At 37.7% G+C, this 24,389-nt stretch overlaps 4 protein-coding genes across 4 annotated transcripts; 3 read left to right on the top strand and 1 right to left on the bottom strand.

Moving 5' to 3' along the window:
• The first annotated feature begins 29 nt into the window (after window positions 1–29).
• Window positions 30–3,940, top strand: LOC106170557 (stromal cell-derived factor 2-like). Its single transcript, XM_087019383.1, has 6 exons — window positions 30–207; window positions 703–815; window positions 1,206–1,288; window positions 1,663–1,802; window positions 2,212–2,293; window positions 3,066–3,940. The coding sequence occupies exons 1-6, from the start codon at window positions 123–125 to the stop codon at window positions 3,241–3,243; spliced, it is 681 nt and encodes a 226-aa protein (XP_086875509.1). The 5' UTR covers window positions 30–122; the 3' UTR covers window positions 3,244–3,940.
• Window positions 3,941–5,397: 1,457 nt separating this feature from the next.
• Window positions 5,398–7,830, top strand: LOC106170558 (uncharacterized). The gene is made up of 5 exons (XM_013550449.3): window positions 5,398–5,556; window positions 5,954–6,055; window positions 6,415–6,510; window positions 6,981–7,128; window positions 7,339–7,830. The coding sequence occupies exons 1-4, from the start codon at window positions 5,488–5,490 to the stop codon at window positions 7,125–7,127; spliced, it is 414 nt and encodes a 137-aa protein (XP_013405903.2). The 5' UTR covers window positions 5,398–5,487; the 3' UTR covers window position 7,128; window positions 7,339–7,830.
• A 153-nt stretch (window positions 7,831–7,983) lies between these two features.
• Window positions 7,984–19,768, top strand: LOC106166160 (zinc metalloproteinase dpy-31). The gene is made up of 11 exons (XM_087019382.1): window positions 7,984–9,600; window positions 10,714–10,911; window positions 11,996–12,212; window positions 12,492–12,630; window positions 15,662–15,740; window positions 16,218–16,421; window positions 16,721–16,853; window positions 17,076–17,210; window positions 17,503–17,615; window positions 18,069–18,205; window positions 18,604–19,768. Exons 1-11 carry the CDS (start codon window positions 9,547–9,549, stop codon window positions 18,791–18,793), a joined length of 1,599 nt encoding a protein of 532 aa, XP_086875508.1. The 5' UTR covers window positions 7,984–9,546; the 3' UTR covers window positions 18,794–19,768.
• LOC106167855 (carbohydrate sulfotransferase 1) lies at window positions 19,765–24,103 on the bottom strand. Its single transcript, XM_013546743.3, has 4 exons — window positions 23,508–24,103; window positions 22,185–22,401; window positions 21,426–21,584; window positions 19,765–20,924 (listed from the first exon to the last, which is right to left on the bottom strand). The coding sequence occupies exons 1-4, from the start codon at window positions 23,641–23,643 to the stop codon at window positions 19,970–19,972; spliced, it is 1,467 nt and encodes a 488-aa protein (XP_013402197.2). The 5' UTR covers window positions 23,644–24,103; the 3' UTR covers window positions 19,765–19,969.
• Window positions 24,104–24,389: the final 286 nt, after the last annotated feature.

Here is a 24,389-nt window from a genome sequence, read left to right as displayed (position 1 = left end):
ACAGCAGACACATTACTGAGATGCGGTGTTTTCTTGGATACAACCGTACTAGTGCTGACATCTACAGAGCTCTTCCAGTAGGGAGGCTTGAAAATGCATCATGCTTAACCTTACGTGTCAACATGTCAACCGGCTTTAGGAAGCTCGCAAATTTCTGGATTGTATCCGTCCTGTTGTGCATTTTACTAGATACCATTGATGCTGCAAGTAAGTTACCTCCTTGATTTATCTCTCCTTATGATATTTGTATAATCCGCTGGGTTTTTCTTATAGATATAGCCATCTGAATAGAGGCACTGTCTTCGATCGTTTTGTCTCACAACGGACTCCATGCCGAGACATTGGGTAGTTGATTGTAGGTGCAAGTGACACCGTCGCGTTGTCGTTTTCAGTACTTTTAAGAACGAAAATTATGAGCACTTCCCGTGAAAGTGCCATTTTGGTGTCAGAGAACAGGAGAACAATGTCGGTGGTGAACAGCAAATAACGTACACAGTATTTAGACTTTTTAAATAGATTACTAGTACGAGTATTCGTACTCGTTAATAGTTTTTTTTTCTTTTTTTTTTGTTACACATCCTGATTATCAACGCGCAATTGTTATGACTTGGGCATATTAACTCTCTTTGGAAATACCAATTTTTTCAGTTTCAGTGACATCAACATTGACCTTACATTTTATAATATTTGATTTCATTTCAGAATTTGACTATGAATTTGTGACATGTGGTTCAGTGTTGAAGCTTCTAAATACAAGAGCAAGTGTGAGGCTGCATTCTCATGATGTAAAATATGGGTCTGGAAGTGGACAACAGGTACACCTCTCTCTCTCTCTCTCTCTCTCTCTCTCTCACACATACACACCTCTTTATTAAAGGTATGTAACACCAGGGGCGGATTTAGGCCATCTTCTGGGTCTTCCAGAAGATGGTCAGACTTTCAAGTTTACATTGACAGGTATCCATTTTTGCTATCGGAGGATGAATCAACAAAGGTAATTTGGAAGACTGTCAGAAAAATCTCTGGATCCGCCCCTGAAGACTGACCCTCCCTGACCACTGGTTACATCAGCCTATTCTATCTTTCCTAACTTTACTTTGATAAAAAATATTTTTAAGTTATCCAAAAGTTTGTCCAAGAGAAATATTATCTAAGAGTAGGCCTAGATATGTTTGCGTATATGCAATATCAATGAACAATTTCAGTCCGTGACTGCAGTGGACAGTTCAGATGATCACAACAGTTACTGGCAAGTTCAGCCTAAGATGGGTGGGCAGTGTACTAGAGGGTAAGTAACAGTATTCAGTGTTTGGTTTAAAAGTAAGTGTACTAAAAAAAGTCAGAAAAAGTGTTAATACCTGAGGGTGCATTGAGTACTTACCAGCAAGCATTTTTTTCAAGTGGCGAGTATTAAGACAGATTCAATCATCTTATTTTTTTTCATCAGTCTTTTTTCTTAAGTAGAAGAACTACTTTCCATGTCCATCTAGGCAAGTAGACAAAAAAAAAAAAAAATTGCTCTCTGGTATGCATTTATCAACTTGTATCAATTTCATTTATGATAATGCTTATGAGAACCAGTCCCACTGTTACTTACTTATAATTAAATTCCTAAAGATGTTTTTTATATTTCCCTATACAATTTTATGTTTTTTTCTCCAGAAATCCAGTAAAATGCGGTCAGACCATCAGACTGCAACACGTCACAACACAGAAGAATCTGCATAGTCATCATTTCCAGTCTCCTTTGTCTAGAAACCAGGAAGTCAGTGCATTTGGGGATGGAGGAGAGGGTGACGAAGGTACGACAAGTGGAGTGTAGCTGGGAAATTAGGATGTGATTCTGTAGCCTGATAACTGGATTTAAATGTTTTTAAAAATCCAAATTTGAAACAAGTGAAAGAGAATTGGGAATGAGAATAGATTCATTTTTGTATTTCTCATGGTCAAAGCAGAATATGTCTAGCTTGTAACTATTTTGTTAGAGGAGGAATGGTATTATTTTGTGTGTGTGTGTGTGTGATACATAATTATAGTTTATTAGTTGTTGGAAACATTTAATCTTTACTTATTGGGTTTAACATCAGGCTTTTTGTTAGTGCTTGACTGTTCTCCAATAAAAAGAAAAGGAATTGTATTCATCATTGTCCTTTCACCTGTCTGTACATTTGCAAGTGTTGCTGTATGTTATAAAACAATGTCATTCTCTAGGTGATCACTGGGCAGTGACATGTAGTGGGAAATATTGGTCCAGAACTGAACCTGTCCGGCTAAAACATGTTGTAACAGAACAGTAAGTGTTGGATTTTCTATCTAGACATTGTCCAAAATCAGATAAAATTTAACTAGAAATAAAATGTGTATAAAATAGAAGGAAAGATAACAGAAAGAAAGAAAAAATAATGTGAAGTAAGGGTCAATATCAAGTTACCATAAGATGGATGATTTATGAATTCAGCTCCACAATTACTGAACTTTTACAAGGAAGTTTTATGTTTACCTTTCTGCAGAGATCAAGATGCACCTACCTTACATTTAAAGTTCTTGATTGCCTTCCAAGTTTTATCTCAGACAGTTTTGATATGATCAGTAAATGATGGTCAGTTCTAAGCCTGAAAAGTGCCATTTCCTTGAACTCAGACATAAAATAGCCCCCCTTATGTCACAATAATTCTTCATTTAATTTATGGTATTAAATATGTTTGTTTTTTTAAACTTAAAAGTTTCCAAGTACAAGTTTCATATGCACATATTTAACAAATCATAATTACTGTTGATTATTGTCAGTTGTAATATAGGGCCAGAGACATATTTACAGGGGCTAATTATTGTATCATCGAATGTGCTATAAAATTTTGTGGCCATTTTTTGACAATTCTGAATTTAATTTTCTCTGACTGTGTTGTACAATTTTCATGTATATGTTTTGAATTACAATATTTTGTACATTTGGTCTTTTGCAATACAGGGCCAGAGGCCTACTTACAAAGGATGGTTATCATAGCATTAATTCTTTTAAGAAACTTTGTGATCTGTTTTTGACAATTCTGAATTGATTTTTTTAGTTATTTACACGTCTCCGGGGACACATTTGGTCGTCCCATCCACGGCCAGCGTGAGGTCAGCGCCTACCACTCCCCCTCGGACGCCAACCTGTGGCAGGCCATGGAGGGCATCTTTGTGAAACCAAACTCTGGATCAAGTAGGGACTCTGCTAGTAATATTGAACATGACGAGTTTTGATTGGACGATAGGATCGGCTGCTAGAATAAATCTTAGGTTATATTATATAAAAATCTGTGGACTGATTTTGAGTGTGAGGATGATAACCATCATGTTAAAAGGATGGAGGGGGAAAGAATTTTGGAAAGAAAGGACAGCAGTGGCTGCTACCAAAGACTATGGATTGTGAAATTCTTAAATGATATTTATGAAGAATTCAGGGAGAGTTAAGAGAAACTACTTTATTGCCTTACTGAATGGGTTTCTGTAACAGTTACTTTCTTTTTTTTTCTTTGTTTTTCTTAATGTTATTTTCAGTTGCAATTTTTGATTATGTTCCGAATGCATATTTGTTTCTATAGTTCTGTTTCTCGTTTTGGCGTGACTGATATGGACTGAAGTAATAGACACACGTTTCATGGAATAGACCATCAGTCGTCAGTAAATGAATCAAGTGTAAATATTATGTGCTTTATTTACATGGAGTCTTCTGCTGTATTGCAGGTAATTTTTTACGTGACAGCTTGCTCTTGTGTGTTTTACAAAGACTATATAAATCTCAAGAAGAGCAGAGAAAATTCAAGAGAAGTAGTACAATGTTTTCCCTGCTTTTGTGGATGTTGATATTTGTCAAAATGTTTTGTAACTGTAACAGCATTCGTTGACTTTTCGTAATAAATGCTTTTCTGAATAAAAGAATAGCTGTAAAATATCTGAATATATAGTGAGAAATTGTTTGTGCCCATTGTAAAGGAAGAGTAGTCAGTAATTTCAGAAGGGGGTTCGTTTTGTTGAAAAAGTGGACCTTTCACTAAAAAATCCTCGTGTATGTAGATAATATTTTACCCATAGTGAACCTTTTCCCAGCAGAAAGGGTGGTTCATTCGACCCCCCCCCCCCAAATTCCCCCTGGCTACGGTCCCGAGGAAAGAGAGCGCGGTCTTCATTAGTATTAATTAGTGAAGTGAAAGGAAAGTTATTTTGTAGTTTTGAGGATTCAGGCTTTCAGGGATGATGATCAGCAATGCATTGTTGTCAAATCGATCACTTTTCTTTAAAGGCTTACAGTTAAAACTAACTGTATCTTTTTCTATGCGAAAAGTAATAAATCCAGTCCCAACGACTGCGCCGAGAGAGCCACCCATCCTCCGTACTCCGTAATATCGAGTTCCTTCCTGTAAACCCCTGCCAGGGTCACAAAGAATTTTTCCACGAGAAAAAATGTGATTTCAAATTTCCAGCAGTTAATATGTTCATAACTGAACTGCGTTCAGCGAGAATTTCTGCCCAACATGTACGTCATCACCCAACCTGCCTGTGGCAGACAGGAGTAAAACCTTTTTTATACCAGAAGACAGCTGGGCGAGGACGTTTTTTTTTTTTTTTTTTTTTTTTTTTTTTTTTTTTTTTTTTTTATACAGAAATTGTCGCCAACTACAGTACAGAAAATGCACAGTGTAAATGTCCAAACAAATATCTAGCTGTGACCCTGGTAGAGAACAGTCAAACCCGTTGCGAATGTATACTAGAAGGTCAGCTAGATTGTGTCTTGTGAAGAAATTGCGATAGAGAAGACCAAGATGAAAAGTATATAAATGAACACTCTTCCAAAGAAAGAAAAGATAGAGGTCTGCCATCAATCTGGCGGGTCAATATTTCAAATAACCCCACTTACGGTTTTCTTTCGGCACTTTTGGAAGATATTAAATCATTATTTGTGCGATTTGTAAGGGCAGCCTATACATGCTGCTTGTTGGATATTTTTGCGATTGGAAACGACTTAAAAAGCAATACGATAGGGAAATGAGACCCTAGTCAAAATAAGGTCATATGCTTCGAAATTAGGTAAAAAAAATTACATGCACAAAAAAGCGATACATGAAAAGAGTCTTCAGCTCATATCGCAGACTTGTCATACTAAATTTGAGAATTCAAAAGAGTAGACTACATAGACTTCGTAATTTATTTGGCGCTGCACCAGCCGCACCAACGACGGAAAAGACAAATTTGTTATTAATGCATTAGAAACCTCCTTATCAGGACTTGATTTAAAACGAACAAAAAGAAATGTGTGAAAAAAAAAGACGCCAGAATAAATTTTCTCCCACTTAAATACTCAATCAAGTCGATAACATTCAATGAAATGTTGACTCACTGGGTTTGCACACTGGAGAAGAAAAACAGCCGGTGAGAAGTTAAGAGTACAAGAAGACGCAGACTTTCTAACTGTTGAACATAGGGAGCGGACTGTACAGGAGGGAAGTCATGTTCCGTCTCGGCCTTCTGCTGACTGTCGTGGTTGTGGCCTCCGGGGCCTCTGTCCCGGAGCCTGAAGTAAGTGCGCAAAATTGATAATTCCCCATTTAATTAATTAATTAGTAAATTAATTATTGTTATTTTCGAAAACTCATATTGTTTTTGTCGTTTTGAATTGCCTTTTAGAATTATTGTCATTAAAAAATCTTCTTAGTTATATTTACCGTCAAAATTTTCTTAATTTTGTTTAAAAAAATGAGTTTTTTGTTACTTCTTAATCAACCATATCATGTTAATAAAGAAGTCAAGCAAGTTTACTTTTACTTTCAGAATAAACAAACCTCTCTTGTGGTTTAAGTGTTTTTGCTTAACTGGTATTATTAAATTCAACGTAACCAGTTCTATTACTACTTGCAGTTACGACTCTCTGTCTGTCTTTCTCTTTCTTCTTTATCTCTAAACATGACGTTTTCAGAATCCTGATTCGTGGAAAGAGGAAAATCTGCCCTCCTTATCCGTGGGGCAAGAGATTGTTGTCGTCAGTGACAAGATCAAAGTTCTCTTCGACTCTAAGCGTGTAAGTACAGGTAGCCTTAGTTACACATAAAAACGAAAACTCGGTGTTGCTCAAAAAATTTTTTTCTTGTACGTTATCAATGCAGAGATCAGACGACGTGTCCTGGAGGCAAATTACATGAAACTTACAGACATTCCACATATTTATATACCCCAACTTTTTATATTTACAAAATAAATTATTTATTTACAAAATAAATAAATAAATAAATAAATAAATAAATAAATAAATAAGAGAGAGATTTGTCACACATGAATGTAAGTTTCCTCTAACCGACGACACAATAAAAAGTGACAAGTATCTGACATAAATATGGTTTAATAAGTGGATTATCATTACGGATATTTTCTGTTCCCCAGCTGACAGTGACGGCCCGTGACGGCATAGAGTTGTTGTGTTACTGTGCTAAGTTATCCAGTCACAGAGAGTTTGGGGAAATACGACATGAGCTCAAGGTAGGCACTAGTAGTAAGGACGTGTTCAACTGAAAATTGTTTAGTTGGCTAACAAGCACGGCTAATTTTAATTTTGAAAAAATATCTCATCAATTTATTATTATTATTATTATTATTATATGGTAATTTCTGTCAACCGACCCTGTTATCAGAGTCGCCGCTTTTTAACAAACTTATCATTTTTTTCTGGTCTTTGTGAGAAAAATTAGAATGCGCGGTACTTATGGAATATACTAAGTCTTTCAGTGGTAATAACATTTTTTCATTACATATTTTTCTTTTACGAACCAGTAGCTCACATAGCAAACATAATGACCAATGATTTATCCAAATTAAATTGTTTTGGATTAATTGAAATGTGTTTTCTTTCTTTGTCTTTTCTCGTTTTCCTTATTTTCAACCAGTAATCTGCACTTTCATATCACAACTCATTTTTCATTCCATTCGCCGTTTTATCACTTTCTTTTTAGAATAACGAGAACGCAGTGAACGAGATCTTGAAGCATTTCCGTGTCGTTTGGCCACCACTGAAAAAAGAACAAGTTCTGCCGCAGATGGGCGCCACTGTCGCAGAGTTCTGTGCTCACGTCCCAGTTGTCACTGCCGTGAGGGTGTGAGGTAATGATTTTAATATGATATTTTTATCAATAATAATAAGTTTTTTTAATACTGCTGCGATATTTGTAACTACAGCGTTATTTTTTTCACTAATTTGTGTTTCTCTTTGTTAAGTACAAAGACAATAAATAGATTATTCTTTTTAGATCTAACGTTTTCCTACACGTATGCCCCGGTTAGTAACAAGGATTTTTTATGTCTTCTTTTCAGGAGTTAATCTCGCACTGGAATGAAAGAAGTCCCCGTTTCTTGGAACACAATGCCCATTCTTCTCGCATAGTCGTCATTCTATAGGAGGGACAATGCTTTTGATATATTCACTGTTTGCTTACGATTTCTTGAATTCCGTATGGGAAAAGAAAAGGCTTGACTTATTAATTTTGGATATCACAAATATTAACGCGCCCTAATGTTGCTTAGCTGCTCATTAGTAAATTCATAACGATGGTGGGTACCCCGACATTTTTACTGCTTTCTTTGGAAATAGAGATCATTGTTGCTCGGCTATTCCCCAAAAAATAAGTAAAGAACAAATGTTTATCTGTGACGACCGGTTTTATAAACGTAACTTTAAACGAAGAATTGAATAACTCAAAATTTCAGCTTTTTGTCACTCTTACAAGAACAACTTTGCCTTTGTTCACAATCTTATGTTTCCACTGATAAAACGCAAATAAAAATCACTGCCTGTAGCAAGTAGAATCCGTATATTAATTGTATATTGCATATTAAAGATACTCGTCATTGAAAATGGAATCAATTACATTGAAGGCATATTGACCCAAGATCATGAAAACAGTCATACATGACTCACTATTCAATGAAGAATTGCTCAATGACGTAAAAAAGTCAGACTTTGAACAGAATAACATCCAGAACCAGAACAACCTGGATAGCATTACCTGAAGTCAACATTTTCTTAAGGAGGTACTTCTTCTAATAAAATGGACCTATTCTGTATCCACTAGGTTAACGTACCATAAGAAATGTAAAATAACTTAGATCAAATTCTGGGTCAAAATGCATGTAGACATTTGCCCGTGGAAAGTGTAGTTCTTCCCCCCTCCTCCCCGTCTCCCCGCACACGGGCTGGATAAATAGTCAACCTTAGTTGCCTTCATGTACGAACTCTTAATCAGAAGTCTTCTTACTGTAAGAACTTCATATAGACTTTATAGTTCCAGTATTTGTAACAGTTGGAAGAACTGTGGGAGAGAGTACATGCACTGTCCACTTGTTTTTACTTAAAAGTGAACGAACTGAACTACAAGTTTGTTTATTTCCCTTTAAACTGTACTCGTCAACAATAAACATCTGGGTGCGGTTGTTGTTTTCCCAGATTAACCCAGATATGACTCAGGTAAACCACTTCAATGGGGCAATATTGCTAGTATTGACCAGGCTTAATGTTCCCTTTTATATCCCCCAGAACCATCTACAGTGTGACCCTTGACACTGTGCGACGCATTGTTTACCTCCAACGTGTGAGAAACGATTGCCGAAAAGGTTAATTTACAAATATATCACTACGTACACTGTGTTTAAAAAGGGTGCATTTCAGATAAAAAGTTAAGAGCTTAACCTTTTCAAACTGTATTGCAACGTGGCATATATCATTTTCTTTTTTTCCTCCTTCTTAAATTATTTTGGAAAACCTAGCGCTGGCCACACGGAGCATGCGTGTTGGGTAATAAATTCATAAATGAATAAAAAGATATAAAAAAATAACATTCTAAAACTAAAAGAAAAAAAATTGTCTGATTCTTAAAATGTCATTGATCTAATTTTATTTATTTCTATTATCTTTTTTTTTTAAAGGTGCCATTAACGTAAATCTATATAGTTTATACATGTACCTCATATACAAATTACAAGAACATGCTTGTTATAATTTCTTCACTTTGGTATTCAGTGTAAGAACAATATACCTCTAAGGGATGTCTGCGTGGTAATACTTTAAGAATTCGAATCTACTTATGAATGGAAATCTACAGAACATTTACAGAATGTCTCTCTTCGATGTACAAACAATGATACTCTCGCATTGCTGCCATGGTTACCTAGTGAATAGCGCGTGACGAGGAAGTAAAGCAACCGCGACAAAAACTCTGCATATTTTCGGTACTATGTGAGCTTACTACACGAAAGCACGGTGTGGTACAATCATCGTTTTTGTACGAATAAGCCAGTGTTCTATGCACGTGTGAATACATACTCCATACAATATAAATGCATCGATCCTGATTTTAAACCGAATACTACAAACATTATTTGACACTTCTTTCATACAAAAAAACCGCGTTGCAAATTATACATTTTACGGTCAACAATTATTCTTATGTCAACGCTCAAAGAGATCGCACGTTTTTCTGGAAGACAGTGAAAAATAAGTGAACTGAGAGGATCAACATTTATACTATGAATTCAATTTGTATCATTGGTGCTCTATTATTGGGACATATCCTGTTGGAGGTAAGTACAATTTCCCTTTAAATAATTTCTCTATGTGTACTAAATAACCTATAGGGTACATGTATTTGTCAATAAGCAGTGTATTTTGATACAAGTGCAATCACCTCTCTAAAAATGTCTGCCAAAATTTCCATGTTAAGGAAAGCACCCTTTAATTAAAAACTGTTATGAAGTGGACGTGAAAGCAAAACAACAAAAATCATATGCGTATATGTATATTAAAATGGTTAAAAGGTTTTGATCAAGAACTATTTAGTAGCTTCTGAGAGAGAGAGAGAGAGAGAGAGAGAGAGAGGGGGGGATAGAGAGAGCTAAGGGCACTCATCGTCAAGAGAAGAAAAACGAATTGTTTCCAAACTTCAAGTCATAAATTCAGGGCACTTGTATCCCTAAGAAAGCTTGAAATATGTTTATTGATACAGATAGGTGGACAACAATTTAGATATACTTTGGCATTGCAAATTACTTTTCTTAATTGTTGCCATGCCAAGGTTTCAATTAGATTGAATTAGACTGGTTTCAATTCAATTAGATTTTTTTTTTTTTTGGAAGGCACCCTTAGGGATTTCAGGTCCGTTAGTAAAGAGTCAGTCGCTAGAAAAAATTTATAGGTTTTATTCTCAAATACTGATTTTGATAAAACATTGGCATCTGTCAAAGATTGGTCTTAAAGCGGAAACGAGAAAAAGACTCCGATTACTCTCTGATGTGTTGACAAGTATTTCATCCACGCACCTAGTGGATGCTTGGCATAAATACATTTATTCATTTTATTTGTTTTATGTTTACTTCCACCAAGTCATTGACTCGTCGTGCACTTTAAAATCCGCACTAAGCATTTCAAAGTCAAACGAGAAGTAAGGATAGTGAAAGAGAAAAACAGGAATACATTGACGAGAATTTCAAAATAAAATTTAATAACATGAAAGTCAGTTATTTGGACTGTCAAAAACCTAACACCCACCACAAGGCCAGTAAATGAATCTGGAAAATACTAGTACCCCTATTAATATCATCATATTTTGAATGTATATTCCTCAAAAGAATAATACAAGCATTAAAACAAATTAACAAGACAAACTAGACTAGTCTCACGTATATTTCTATTTTCAGTCAGAGGTCACGGAGAGTGCATCACTGGCAAGAAGAGTACAGTCCCGTTCAGCGGAGGGACCACGACCGCTTCAAAACGTAACTGATCAAAATCAAACGAGGGTTTTTAGTCTCTCACAGAATGAGGTTCAAGAAATCGGCTGCGTTCTTGGAGAACTTGTCCAGTGTACGTGTCTGAAATATCTTGGCGAGGACAAGGTAACCAACGTTTATTCATTTATTTGTTTGTATACTTGCTTGCAGACTGGTTTGCTTGTTCATTTATTTTAATCGTCTGTCTGTGTGCCTGTCTTTGTGTGTCTCTCCGTTGAATTGTATTTTATTGATCCAATAAGAAAAAGGCAAAATTACTAAGATTGACACACACTGAAGATCGGTATTGCTTGTAATTAGACGTGTACAAAGGAGTTATTTTGACTGCTTTTCACACATGAATTATAAAAAAACGTCTCAGGTGTCCCCGACTGAGTTTGCAGTACTCAATAAAAAAACAAACTTCATTCATTTCTTTATTTTTTTACTAAGGACTTGACATGACTATGACGTTAATAGACACTTCATTGCGTTGTTGCGGTTTCACTGCGGTACTATTTTGCTCAATACCTTAATGATGGGGGTACATTATTTGCAATTAAAGTCCCATATTTGACTTCATTATGTACTGGGGGCAACCTTTCAAGTATAATGGTATCTTACACAGCTCCCCTGTTTTGTTAACTAATCCCTTTCATCTTCTATTTCATTCATTCGTCTTTTTTTCCAACGTTAGGTATAAAACAGACAGAAATATATCATAGATAGATAGATAGATAGATAGATAGACACACACACATTCACACTGGTACATACATACATACATACATACATACATACATACATACCGGTATATACATACATACATACATACATACTGGTGCACACAAACATACAGATAAAAGTTGGTCTTTCTCTACTCTCAGGCCGTGGTGTGACAACAATCTCCAATGCTGCAACAATTCTGAATTTCTTTGATACAAATTTCCGCAGAAATGTCTGAGACAAACTTGAATTTAACTTTTAAGATATAATTAGAGACAAGATGGTTATATCTTTAAAATATATAAAAACCTTATCCCCATACAGTATCAAAATTTTATACCATTTTCGGTAATACTTTTATAATGTTCAATGATCTATTTTTATCTATATATTAGCTCTCAAAGAAAACAATTTTCCACACTTTTTTATATATTAATTGGTTGACCTAGAAAATGCTTAATTCTCAACCCAACTGAACCTCCAGTGTCCGCCAACGCCTAGATGCCTTAACACTTACGTACTGGGGGACTTTATCTATACACTGAACAAAGCCAGGGAGCAGCTAAACGAATGCCAGAATACAGAGAAAGATGGAAGGAAGAAAAGACGGAGAAGGAAAAGGCACATCATTGACTTCAAGGAGCAGGACAAGCGGCTGTGGCCGCAGCCCATACCGTACGCTTTCTCCACTAGGTTTACAGGTAATTGATTGTCTATCATATACCTTTAAATTAACATGGAGTGTTGCCATATTATTATTATTATTATAACAGCCACCATGGGGGCTATGTTTTTGCCTTTGTTGGTTTCTTAGCTAGTCAGCCTAACTCAAAAAGTTATGAACAGCTTTTGATAAAATTTTCAGTCAATGAGGCGTTAAAGCTATTTTCTAACATCCGATGAAAAGAGACATAGAACCAAAGGGTTCTCTTTTTTCAATTTTTTTAAAGTCGCGCCGAACTTATTTTTTCTTCTTACAGATGAGGACTCGCGTGACATCGTGCGGATGGCGATGTGGGAATGGGAGTACTATACGTGTGTCCGCTTTGAGGAAGTGGCAGACCAGAAAGAGTTTCCTACCACCACCCTCGCCATTACCCGGCCTAGAGACGACGGACTGTAAGTACCATGCGGAGTTTAACAGAAAGTTTTTTCACTACGCTTTTAAAACGTAACTGACGTCACTTTTGCACGTCAAGCTATGAAGTATACATTTTGATCATGCCTTATTTTCAAACCGATTTTCGGAAAGTGCCAAAATGCACAGCGACAACTGCTGCATACGATAAAATTTTGGACGAAAGCGATGTTCCAGCCTCAGCGTTGATAAATCACCCCTTTAGCTTCAGGCCCGATACTTGCCAGTTTTTTTTATATAATAAAAAAAGTTTTATTTATATAATATAAAATCCCTACGTACGCTATGTTCGCTTCTCGGACTTCGGCAAGCGGTCATATTTGGGAATTAGATATTTAAGATGCCGTGAATTTTACGTATGTGCACCTTTCCTCATTCTTGCATTAAAAAAAAATAAGAGCCCTTCCTTACTTACTATAATTTGGCAATGTTAGGTGCGAGTTAGTTGTTTCACAGCCCCTCCTGGGGTGGCGCTAGCAATTTTTTTCGTTCAACCAAATAACTACTTTTTCATTGCTTTTTTGTCCAAATGGTTTAAATTTGACTAAAATGAGTCAAATCAACTCTAATTTGTTTAGCCAATTTCAGTCAGTTTTAGCATTTTGGCTAAATTGGCGAGTGTAAGCGCTACCCCAGCCCTCGAAACTTCACGTATAGTACTGCGTTTATATGCGTAAAACTTTAATGAGCATTTAAAGATACTACTCAACCACATTATTGGAGTAGTCTCATGAATTATGCAGGATGTTCACCTGTTCCCTGTCATTGAGAAGTTCAGTAAACAACCAGTAACTTGACCCCATTAAAACATTCTACACGAGTTTTATTTCTATCAAACCTCACAATTACCAAGTCAAGAATTTGGACTCTTTTTTTATAATGTCGACTAGTGTGCTTAAACGGAAATTTTAACTTAAATGAATAAATATCAATTACTTTCTTTCATAAGCTATGAATATTATCATTCATATAGTTGTTATGTAAAAGCAGATAAAAGCAATAAATAAATAAGTAAATAATTAATAATCAGTAATTAAACTATTGAAGTAGTAGGTCTGGTAATATATATATATATATATATATATATATATATATATATATATATATATATATATATATATATATATATACAGGGTTGCTACTTAATATGGAATATTTTTTATCATTGTTATTTTTGAGTGCTGATTAATTTTTTGGCTTGAGTCATTAAAAAAATATGTCACTGAGTGATAAAAACATCCAGTCTTCTGTTGTGAGATATTTTGGTCAATGATATCAAATCTGACATAAGATGCCATTCAAAAGAAAGGATCACCCCCAGAAAACCATATCAACAGTTTGATGTCAGTATTAACTTTAAGATAAGATATTAAAGAAAATGATAGCCTCCGGACAGTGATATGTTACACAGTCAAAGAACTCACTACAGTAAATCATGAAAAGTCAGTAACTGCGAGTATGACCTCCAGCAGCCGCTTGCAGCGCCCTCATCCTACATGGCATACCCCGTGACACGTTTTTTAGAGTTTGGATGGGGATATCATTCCACGCAGTGATATTTGCCTGTTGCAGTTCATCACTATTTACCGGCCGATGACCATAGCTATTAATTCTGTGCGTTATTTTTGTCCCAAGTTTTTCAATTGGGTTCATATCTGGGAGTTTGCAGGCCAGGGCAGTTGCTGAACCCATTGGTTTTGAAGAAAAACAGTGATTCTGCGGCCTCGATGTGGGGTTGCCCAGTCGTCCTGGTACACAAAGTTGTTCCTGAAGATGGCTCTTACCAATCGAGGAATTGTTTGCCGTAGTATGTCTCTGTAGGAATCCTGGATGAGGTTGCCTCCTAGAAAAACCAACTGGTTCTGGACACCGACATGAAATGCTCCCCAAACTGAGACGTTACCATCCCCTGCTTGCACCCTAGGCAGTACACAATCATCGTTTTATGCCCCTCGTACACGTCGGTGGACACGGATTCGACCATCAACCCTAAAAAATCCATATCTGGCCTCGTCACTGAAAACGACGTGATTCCAATGTTTTGGCTGCAAACGCACGTGGTTCCCAGCCCATTGCAGACGTCGCTGTATATGACCTGCTGTTAACAGTGGTTTCCCTACTGGCCTTCGTGCAAAATAACCGGTTTTCAGTAATCTCTTGTTCACGAGGGACCTTGAAACGGGCGTTTGAATGACATTCTGCCTCTCTTTTCTGAGGACACTGGTTGTCTTTGTACGACCAGCACGGCGTCCTCTAAGGAGAAGGCGATCCTGTCTTTTTGGTGTGATACGCGGGCACCCTGGTCGAGGTATTGGAGAAGGTGCCCCTGTTGCAGCATTTCTTTGGAGGACTTTACAAACGGTTCCTGATAAATCTTGAATTACCTGGCAATGACTGTCCGTTTCTGGCCATTTTCTCTGAGAGCAAGAATCCCATAGTAAGCTGCGTTGCTTAGCTATCGAACCATATCTTCACTAAGGTACCTGTCAAGTTTCAGAGCGATCCCTTTGTTGCTTCTCTAAATACACTCCAAAATTTGACCAAACCCATGCGTTTTTATACAAGGGCAGAAATTGCCGAAAAGACCACCCCTCACATTTCTGACCACAGAACATGCAGCTGCATGCATCAATTGTTTCGAGAGTTGTGTGGTAATTAGGTAACACACCTGGCTACACATGGAGTGACACCTCAGTTTTGGATTTAAAGTAGTTAGAGGGAAATTAAATATTTTGTAGAAAATTTACTCGCCAAAAAATAATATTCCATATTAAGTGGTAACCCTGTATATATATATATATATATATATATTTATATATATATTTTTTTAATGATATAATTTCAAATCACATGACAGGGTTACGTTTGAGGTTCATTTCCGTCTGACTTGGGAATGATAAGTACACTCTGTAGCATTGCAGGGTATTAAAACATACAGTTTTAACTTTTGAACCTTTTCAAATGGAAATAATTTACCTTAAACTTGAACTTAATGTGTTGTCTTTTCCCAAGGTGCGGTTCTCACACGGGGCGGGTACCATACTTCAAAGGGAACCGACAAGAGATGTTCCTGGGGAAATTCTGCATTGCCGTGAGTGAAATTGTTGAACACCTTCCCTATATCCCAGCATCTCACATCAAACACTTCACAAAGATCGATGCTCAATTTTTCAAGCTTTGTTCTAACTTTGCACTAAGTATATCCCAGTAATTAACAGATTTAGTTGGCTCATTTTTGTATTTTATAATTAAGTAATTCATAATTAGAATGGTGTACAGTGTATGTACGTTTTGGAAATATTATTTTTACTTCTATCTTCATAAATTAAACAGTGCTATGGTGAATGTCATGAGCGGTTTTAAACAAATCATTAATTTTATTATTTCAAAAATATATCTCTTTTGTTTTTAAAAAACAATTCTCTCAAGCATGTATATAATTATTATTTTCGTATCATTTTGTTTATTCTATTTTCTTTGGATGCATTACAACTCTGAACGTTTGTGCTTTCAGACCAAACATTTTCATGTATTTCAATTTTAATGATAATTTTCTTTTATTTTTCAGCCTCCAATAGTCGTGCACGAACTCGGTCACGTGCTAGGGCTCCTGCACGTGCACACGCGGCCTGACCGGGATAACTACATCAAAGTGATCTGGTCCAACCTGGGGCCAAAGACACTGCCACAGTTTGATAAGATGTCTGCTGACAAAAGCACTACGCTCGGCTTCCCCTATGACGTCAACTCCGTGATGCATTATGGGCCGAGGGTAAGTGGGGCTACGTGATTGGTAAAGATTTATCACGTGAGTAAAAGAAGGGGTTCTTGTGAAAAGGAAATAGGGCGGTGGGGTTAATCCTTTCCATTACCTGCTTTTACCATCACAGAACGGACATATAATGTCCAAGCAAAAATTCCTCGACAAATCTTTTGCAAGGGTGTATGTGTCTTATGTTTATGTTTATATTTATATTATTTTATTTTTTAGAAATCAATTCAGGGACGTGTACTCCGTACTTAATTGTGATCCCAAATCTTGGCGTTCATAGAATTACTTCATTATTTCAGATTTTTAGCAAAAGTTGGGACGCAATCACTATGAAGACGAAAGACCCGTTGCTTCAGAACAGTATGGGCTACCCGTCCAGGAAGAATATTCAGTTCTTTGACGCCAAGGCGATCAACAATTTCTACTGCAAAGGTTGGTCACAATTTTGTTAGAGTTTCCAGGTTTTAAAAAAGCAAAGTCAATAATTGACGGGTCATTTTTCGTATAGTGAACTGGTGATATGTTGGTCCTGATAATGCCACTTTTTTCATGATTTTTTGTTAATTATTTGCTTTCTTCGTTGCATTCTGCATTTTGCATTCTGGTTTATTATTATTATTATTATTATTATTATTATTATTATTATCGCCGCAGGCTGGTGCTACTGGACAGTGTATAAGCCCCCGTGTGAGCACGATGGTTATCAGGACCCGTACGACTGTTACACCTGTGTGTGTCCTGACGGCTTGACGGGGGCTTTGTGTGACACCGTCATTCCTTCTGAAGGAGGTAATTATAAAAGTTTTGGTAAGAGTTAGGGCATGAACGATCTCTCTCTCTCTCTCTCTCTCTCTCTCTCTCTCTCGCACATCCGCTCCTGCCTGTTAATTGTTATAGCGAGAACACGTACGGGCACCGTGTGCAAGAGTACAGGGTTACTCTGTACAGCGACCGTTTGTAAACGTTCTGAAGATGCAAAAATTCAGGAATAACTTTGTGGTGAGCAGCAAAAATCTTAAGTACACAATGGTCGCACTATGTCTATGGCACGCATAGCTACGGTTTCCTTGGTTTCTTTCAGAGCACCTGTGTGGCGGGGTTGTGTACGCCAGCGCCTCCAAGCGGACAATCGAAACACCAAACTACGGGAGGGGGTCTTATTCACCTTTGCAGACCTGTACCTGGCTTATTAAGGTTAGAACGAATAAACAAATTAATAATCGAAAATATTTTAAATAGGTAAATGATTGCTATCACCTCCTTTTTTCCATTAGAAGTAAAATTTTCATCTTTGAGAATTTGTTTTCTGTTGGTTCGGCATATGGTTGTCCTTAATACAGTTTCATTACATGTAGTTGAGCAACTGTGGTATAATGAGAAAAAAATCAGTTACTTTATATCAAGTTTAACCTGATGTTCAAAATAAAATAAATTTAAGGATGCATGTAGTAATATATTGCCTCTTTTTGCACACTGAAGGCGAATATCCAAAGCTACATGTACTCCCAGTAGCAGAAGCTCTAGTAGGGCCTACATGTACTAGTACTTCCTCGCCAAAATAATAATGTGTTGGATCACTTCAGTGATGAACTCATGCATTGCCTTATTTCATTCTGTTACAAGTACTTTTTTCATTCATATATTCAGGCCTCGGAAGGCAAACGAGTGGCCTTCACCTTCACTGGCGCACGGTTTGGTTTACAGTGTTATAAGAAGCCGCTTCTTCAGTGTGTTGACTCTGTGGAAATACGATACGGGTCGTCCATCGCAGTAACAGGCGCTAGGTGAGTTTGTAACGGCACCTTTTTGCTTATTTTATGATTTGGATTGAAATAGCGTCTTAAAGGTATCGGGGGCAAATTAATAGCGAGGTGTGTATTCGGTCCGTACGGCGGATGGTAAAGTTGATTGTCTGCTCTCATCTTTCAAGGTACATGTACCGTTTACATGTTTACAAGGTAATAGCTTTTACCAAATTTATCTGATCCGTGAAAAAAGGGCTAATTTGCGCTTTCTTTCTATACTTTATGCTATTGATAAAAGTAGTAATAGGTCAAATATATACAGTTCGTACCGGTAGCAATACTAGTACTTTAATCCTTCTACTATTAATACCAAATAGGAACGATTTTCACAGTATTCATTCCATCATATAACACTTTTTAATGATTTTTCTTTTCAGATTCTGCTGTGATGTCCTGCCACGGGTCACCGTAATATCCGAAACACACGAAATCCTGGTCCTCTTCCGCGCCGACTATGACATCACACCTAACGGGTACGACTCGGAAGTCAGGAGCAGAACCGGATTCAGAATTGCATTCTGGGAAGTGGCTGGCGCCGACAGGAGGACCATAAAGTCCAAATATTAGGAATGACCTCACGCACTTTGTGTATCAATCGGTTGATATGAAGCTTTTGCTGAGACAACACTAAATGTAATGTAAATACGAGTGGGTCCAGGGAGGTTTGATGGACAACAAGGACGCGTCTAAACAGATAGTTCCCCCGAGAACACTTGCATTTAGACAAAACCGAGCGATGAAGAGGGGGGAAATTTCCTTACCCCTGTGTCCAACCACCAGTAATATCAACCCTGAATTGCGCACTGAATTTGAATCTATCTATCTGAATCTACTTATTTGAATCTACCTGAGGCACGTGCTTCATTATCATTTTTTGTGTTATCAGTGGCATAATAATATATATACATTGTAACAGCGTCATATGATACGGAGGTTGCTGATGACATTTCTTTGTACTCTTTCCATTTCTTTGTAAATAGAGGACATCTGTACATAGTAATCACTTAGCATATGCATCCTCATGCACTAAGCAGTATTATGCAGTATTAGGGATACCTGATGACATTAACTCTTCATATTAGATAGCAAGCCTTTAACCATCAATTTCAAATGGGGTGTTTTTTGAGAGAAGTGTTAACCTTTTTGCCCCCGTACTTGACCTGGCTTGAGAAATTACATGTGCATAGAATCAACTGTGCCAGTAGATCAAATCTAACAGTAGAAGCAGTGCGGATCTTTCCAGCCAAAGGGGTAGTTCTTCGGATCCGCCGACCCCCCCCCCCAATCCTTACCAGGGACCTGTGATAAAGTGTCAATAAATTGTTCAAAGTCTCCGACTTCATTATTTGGGACTGTATTATAATATATGTATATTCGATGTGTGAATGATTATCGAAAAAATCCTTGATTAAATAGGGGAAATCATCGGTTCTGTATTAATAATATTTATATGTATAGAACATATTAGTACATGTACATGGAAGTATATATAGAAATATTGTGAGAGTAATGTGTTTGAATTAAATACAGTACATCCATTTACGATGGACATTGTTTTATTACGTATGTGTACTATTAATCACATTCGTAAGCAACTGATACTGATATCTAAGGCCTACTTTCATTTTCAAGCAGAGATCCATTTCCCGATACGGATATTAGAGAAATAAAATATAACAAAAGTTTTCAGCTTTCTTCAGGGCAGTTCCCCGATGGGTTTTGAAAATAAATATACAAATAAAACTATGCCTTCGTCCGAACGTTGGGAGACTTTTTGGATTGAGCGCTAGTTATTCTACCGCGATTCGCCACTACATTTTTGCCAGCTGCATTTTTAACTATTTTCCACACTTTAGTTTTGCGTTTTGCTTTTGTCACACTCTTTTCGTCCTCATCCTCGTCCGGATCAGGGTCAGGATCCGGAAGAATCCTTCTTTTTACTACAACTCCGTCGTTAGGTATCCGCATGTTTGGTTGACCAAAATTATGTGCAATACTTTTTGGCTTTTCAGGCCCTAAAGAACGCATTAACGTCTCATTTTGGAGCAATTTTGACACTTTTTCATACCCAAGATATTCCAGAACTTCTTTACAATATTCATCTACCTCGTAGGCCATGTGAGAGGGCATTTGCCTTAGCCACATGTGTGACGTCTTTTTAGGGTCATTGCGCACCGTGCTGAAAGAAGAGCGCATTTTTCTTATCCTTCTCCTAGCCTCTCTATCGTTACTAGACATTTCAACGGGAGTTATGCTGTCTAGAAGCCAATCGTTGACTGGGCGTGGTACGTTAAATCCTAAGAAGTCATAAACTTTAAAAGCAGCCACAGTAGGCTTAGCCGCGTTATCCTCGTATCTAATTTGTAAAAATCGTCCAGGGTAAATTTTCTCCAGTTCTTTTCGCGCCTGTATGTCCTGCAGCATTGAGAGGCATAAGATGCTTCCCTCGTTTTCCGTCGACATTCTGAAATACTGTCTACCGAGTCGTCTGCGAGACCACAAGATCCCGCGAGGATCTCGAACCAAGTGGATGATCTTAAGACCCGGATGTAGTTCCATCAGCTGAGGAAGGTGCTTCATGCGCAGGCGCAACATTTTGAATGCCTTTAAAGTTGATTTGTTGCACACGTCTTTCATAAGGGGGACGCATTCCACATCTTTTGATCTTGTTCTGGCTCTAAGAATGCACTTCTTGTACCTGAAGTGTTATGTACAAAGAATGAAAATTATATATTATAATTGTGGGCCTTAAGAAATCCTGGTCATAACTGACCGTCTTCACTACAGTACACAGTGTCCAGCAACTTTTAACTTTGGTGTATACGGAAGCTTAAATTAGGGGAGGTGGTGGTCAGGACGAGCATTAAGAAAGGCATATAAAAGGAACATGTTACAAAACAAAGGCAGCTACTGTATGCATGTACATGTCCCAGTACAAGCATCATTCCCTACCACTATCATTACCATCATCAAACCTATTTTTCTTAACTCATTTGGCTCGCCTTTGGTCACCGATCAGGTTCTCAACCTACCTATATACCAACCATCGCCGTAAACTCGTATACTCGTAAGTATATGTATGTAATATAAAATTAGCTAAACTGGGTCAATTAAGAAACACAGGACTTGCTCCGCCCCACACCTTCCTTTCTTTCTTTATTCTCCAAAGGCCCGCCATGGGCAACCGAACTGAACTTACTTGTCCTGGTACTTGTGTCTGTTCTCGTCCGTGAAGAAGGGATGGTGGAGCCCTTTTGGCGCCAGGATCTGCATGGGGACTCGGTCCAGCTGGCATGTGAGCAGGCTGTGGATGATGTCCAGGGACATGTTGTATTCCAGGCCTCGTTCTGGAGGTTTCCTGCAATTAGAGAAAATGCAAAAAAAAAATCAGAGGATGGGAGGTTTAGGCAGGATTAAATGTTTTTGCCAGGAAGAGAATATTTGGAGTAAAAAAAGTTTGGTTATTGATTGCACATAGAAACCAAAACTAACGTATGTTTGTATCACTGAAAACAGTCTTTGTTCAGAACTGAACGTTTCATTTGAATTAGATTACTGTAGCAAAATATATAATATGAAATATATATAATACATATCAATGAGCAAATAAAAATTAAATAAATGAAGAAATGATCGGGGGATCAAAGTTAGAGAGAGAGATCAAACGCAACAGAGCCTACATGTACCACCATTAAGAACTAGAACAGCACTCCGAGAGCGCAGACCTCCGCCAAGGCCGCAAGTTATTATTATTATTGATTATTGATTTATAATTGATCCGGATCACCACCAAAAACTAATCACTTCTAAGATAACCCATTTCCCACCTACCCTGAAAATTTCATCAAAATCGGTTCATAACTTTTTGAGTTATGTTGATGACAAACAGACAGACAGACAGACAAACAGGGGTGAAAACATAACCTCCTTGGCGGAGGTAAATACCAGGTAACGGTACCTTGTAGACTTATCCGGATAGTACAACATATACTCCGCCCTGTCTTTATCAACAGAGTTATAGAACCCCCAGAGAGGCTCAAAGAGGTAATACGCCTCGGGGTTCTGGTTGAAGAGCTCGGCCAGGAAGGAGGAGCCACTGCGCTGGTACGTTATGATGAGGACCTTGTCTGTCGTCTGCTTCGAGGTGTTCCGATGCGAGTGACCCCTAGCGGCCTCTGGGGAAAGTAAACGGTTAATTCATGAGGACTAAAATGTAATAAAGACGTACTTTGAGAGCATTTTTATTAAGGCGAACCTCCCACGGTCAACATTGCGGTTCTTTCAACCCCCCCCCACACACACACACACAAACACACACACAAAAAAAACTTACCCATTGACGTCTAGCAGTTAAAGTCCTACTGTCTTAGATAAATCTCGAGACATTTGGCGAAGGCAATTCTCATGAAATGAGACTATGGACAATTATTTTATTTTATCATTACATTCTAATGTTAAATTGAACTTTGTTGATAGACTAAATCAATAAATAAGTGATGAGACATTGGGAGAATAACTCAGCTGGGGATTCTGGTATTTTTTAGTCCTTTAAAAACTTGTCTTCATATCGTGATAAACCCCGTTGCTTCCGTTCAGTCTTCAAGCTTTTATAATGGGAATACTATGCAGAATTAACTGGCACGGATATTGAGCATAATGCGCATTAAGACAGGTAGTTTAACTAGAGCATGGGATGAAAAGTGCGTCTGATGTCTTAGGACTTACAGTAAAACTATTTGAATTTGAACTAACTACTTTGTAACTCTTTAATAAACTCTTTCTTTCTCTCTCTCTCTCTCTCTCTCTCTCTCTCTCTCTCACACACACACACACACAGAGAGAGAGAGAGAGAGAGAGAGATAGGATGAGTGGGATGGAGGAATCGAGTAACTGAGGAAGAGAGAGCACAGAAGGAAAATGGGTGAAAGGCTGCGAATATCAGGCAATAAATTTAACTTTTCTTATAGCAGTAGACAAAGTGCGTGTCACAGAACGGAACAGAACTAGGTTTAGTAAGACGGTGTCGAGGAAATTTCCATTTTGGGAAAAGCTGTGCAATAAGTGTTTTATCTTGCTAAAAGCAATGTGTGGGTAGTAAAACAATACGGTAGCCCCCCCTTCCCCGTAAAAAAATTAAAAGATAATCACCCCCCCCCCCCCCCCTGCACACACAAACTCAAACATACACACTTAAAAATTGCTTCTTTTTCTTAAGCCTGAGTTGAATATCATTACAGTATCACTTTCAACTCGGTCAAAATATACAGGGATTTATACTCACCAACATCTTCCCACTGTGAAAGATCGCCAATAAGAGAGACGTCCAGAAACACTTTGAACAGGCAAAGGACCGCTATCACATACATAAAGAACAGCGTCTTCACGTGTTTTCTCCACACACGTCCCAATATCGCCATTGTGTTAACCCCTAGCCGAGTCTCAGAACACTCTCTAGACCGCAAGATTCGGATGATGTATCAGTGGAAGTTATTCCTCCGATTGATTGATATTTCTTCGCTGATATATTCCCCCGAAATACTCTAAATGATTCGGAATGATATAAAACATCGTAAATCTTAGTTTATAGTGACCAAATAACTTGAAGTAAATTTTTGCCAAGCCGAGGTAGAAAATCTGAAGACTCCTTTATCACCATCAAACGCGTTGGCTGTCTCAATTAAGTCATTCCCTCAATATTGTCCTTGCCTCTTCAGGGTTACCGGTTATAAAGTAACATCTCCACATTTTAACCCAGCCTTGTCATCTCCTAGAATCTAACAATTTGTTAAATGATTATCAGTCTATAAGACTGACATGACACATTCCTTGAGGTTCTGTCTGATACTCAGCGACGTATAAAGAGGTCAAAGGTCACACTGCGCCATGGCGGGCCCCAAACGTGGCACGTCGGACTGATATTGTGTTAACCGGCGGCTAGCGTTCACCGAGTTTCATTCGATAATACCTACACTTTTACGGAAGTGAGGTTTCGCTGGTTCATATCTGCAATTGATTTCCCTGAAAATTGAGAAATATCTATCACGTGCGTTGTGTTATTCAGAGTAATTAACCACGCTGGAGTCTGATGTCTGCCGTATGGTTTGCCTCGGTGGGGCATCGGGCTCTCCTGAAGTCGGCTTATTTATTTTTGATATTGGGATAT

Source organism: Lingula anatina, chromosome 8, assembly GCF_051362555.1.
Source record: "Lingula anatina isolate TDL-2025a chromosome 8, LinAna3.0, whole genome shotgun sequence".
In the NCBI taxonomy this organism is placed as follows: domain Eukaryota; kingdom Metazoa; phylum Brachiopoda; class Lingulata; order Lingulida; family Lingulidae; genus Lingula; species Lingula anatina.
This window is presented reverse-complemented; position numbering and strand designations above follow the sequence as displayed.

Coding starts and splice junctions, on each gene's coding strand:
- LOC106170558 (XM_013550449.3), top strand. CDS start 5,488: ATGTTCCGTCTCGGCCTTCTGCTGACTGTCGTGGTTGTGGCCTCCGGG. Junction 5,557..5,953: donor CCTCTGTCCCGGAGCCTGAA/GTAAGTGCGCAA, acceptor TGACGTTTTCAG/AATCCTGATTCGTGGAAAGA. Junction 6,511..6,980: donor AAATACGACATGAGCTCAAG/GTAGGCACTAGT, acceptor CTTTCTTTTTAG/AATAACGAGAACGCAGTGAA.
- LOC106166160 (XM_087019382.1), top strand. CDS start 9,547: ATGAATTCAATTTGTATCATTGGTGCTCTATTATTGGGACATATCCTG. Junction 10,912..11,995: donor AATATCTTGGCGAGGACAAG/GTAACCAACGTT, acceptor CTGAACCTCCAG/TGTCCGCCAACGCCTAGATG. Junction 12,213..12,491: donor TTTCTCCACTAGGTTTACAG/GTAATTGATTGT, acceptor TTCTTCTTACAG/ATGAGGACTCGCGTGACATC.
- LOC106167855 (XM_013546743.3), bottom strand. CDS start 23,643: ATGGCGATATTGGGACGTGTGTGGAGAAAACACGTGAAGACGCTGTTC. Junction 22,402..23,507: donor TTCACAGTGGGAAGATGTTG/GTGAGTATAAAT, acceptor TACTTTCCCCAG/AGGCCGCTAGGGGTCACTCG. Junction 20,925..21,425: donor AGACACAAGTACCAGGACAA/GTAAGTTCAGTT, acceptor ATAACACTTCAG/GTACAAGAAGTGCATTCTTA.
- LOC106170557 (XM_087019383.1), top strand. CDS start 123: ATGTCAACCGGCTTTAGGAAGCTCGCAAATTTCTGGATTGTATCCGTC. Junction 208..702: donor AGATACCATTGATGCTGCAA/GTAAGTTACCTC, acceptor ATTTCATTTCAG/AATTTGACTATGAATTTGTG. Junction 2,294..3,065: donor AAACATGTTGTAACAGAACA/GTAAGTGTTGGA, acceptor TGATTTTTTTAG/TTATTTACACGTCTCCGGGG.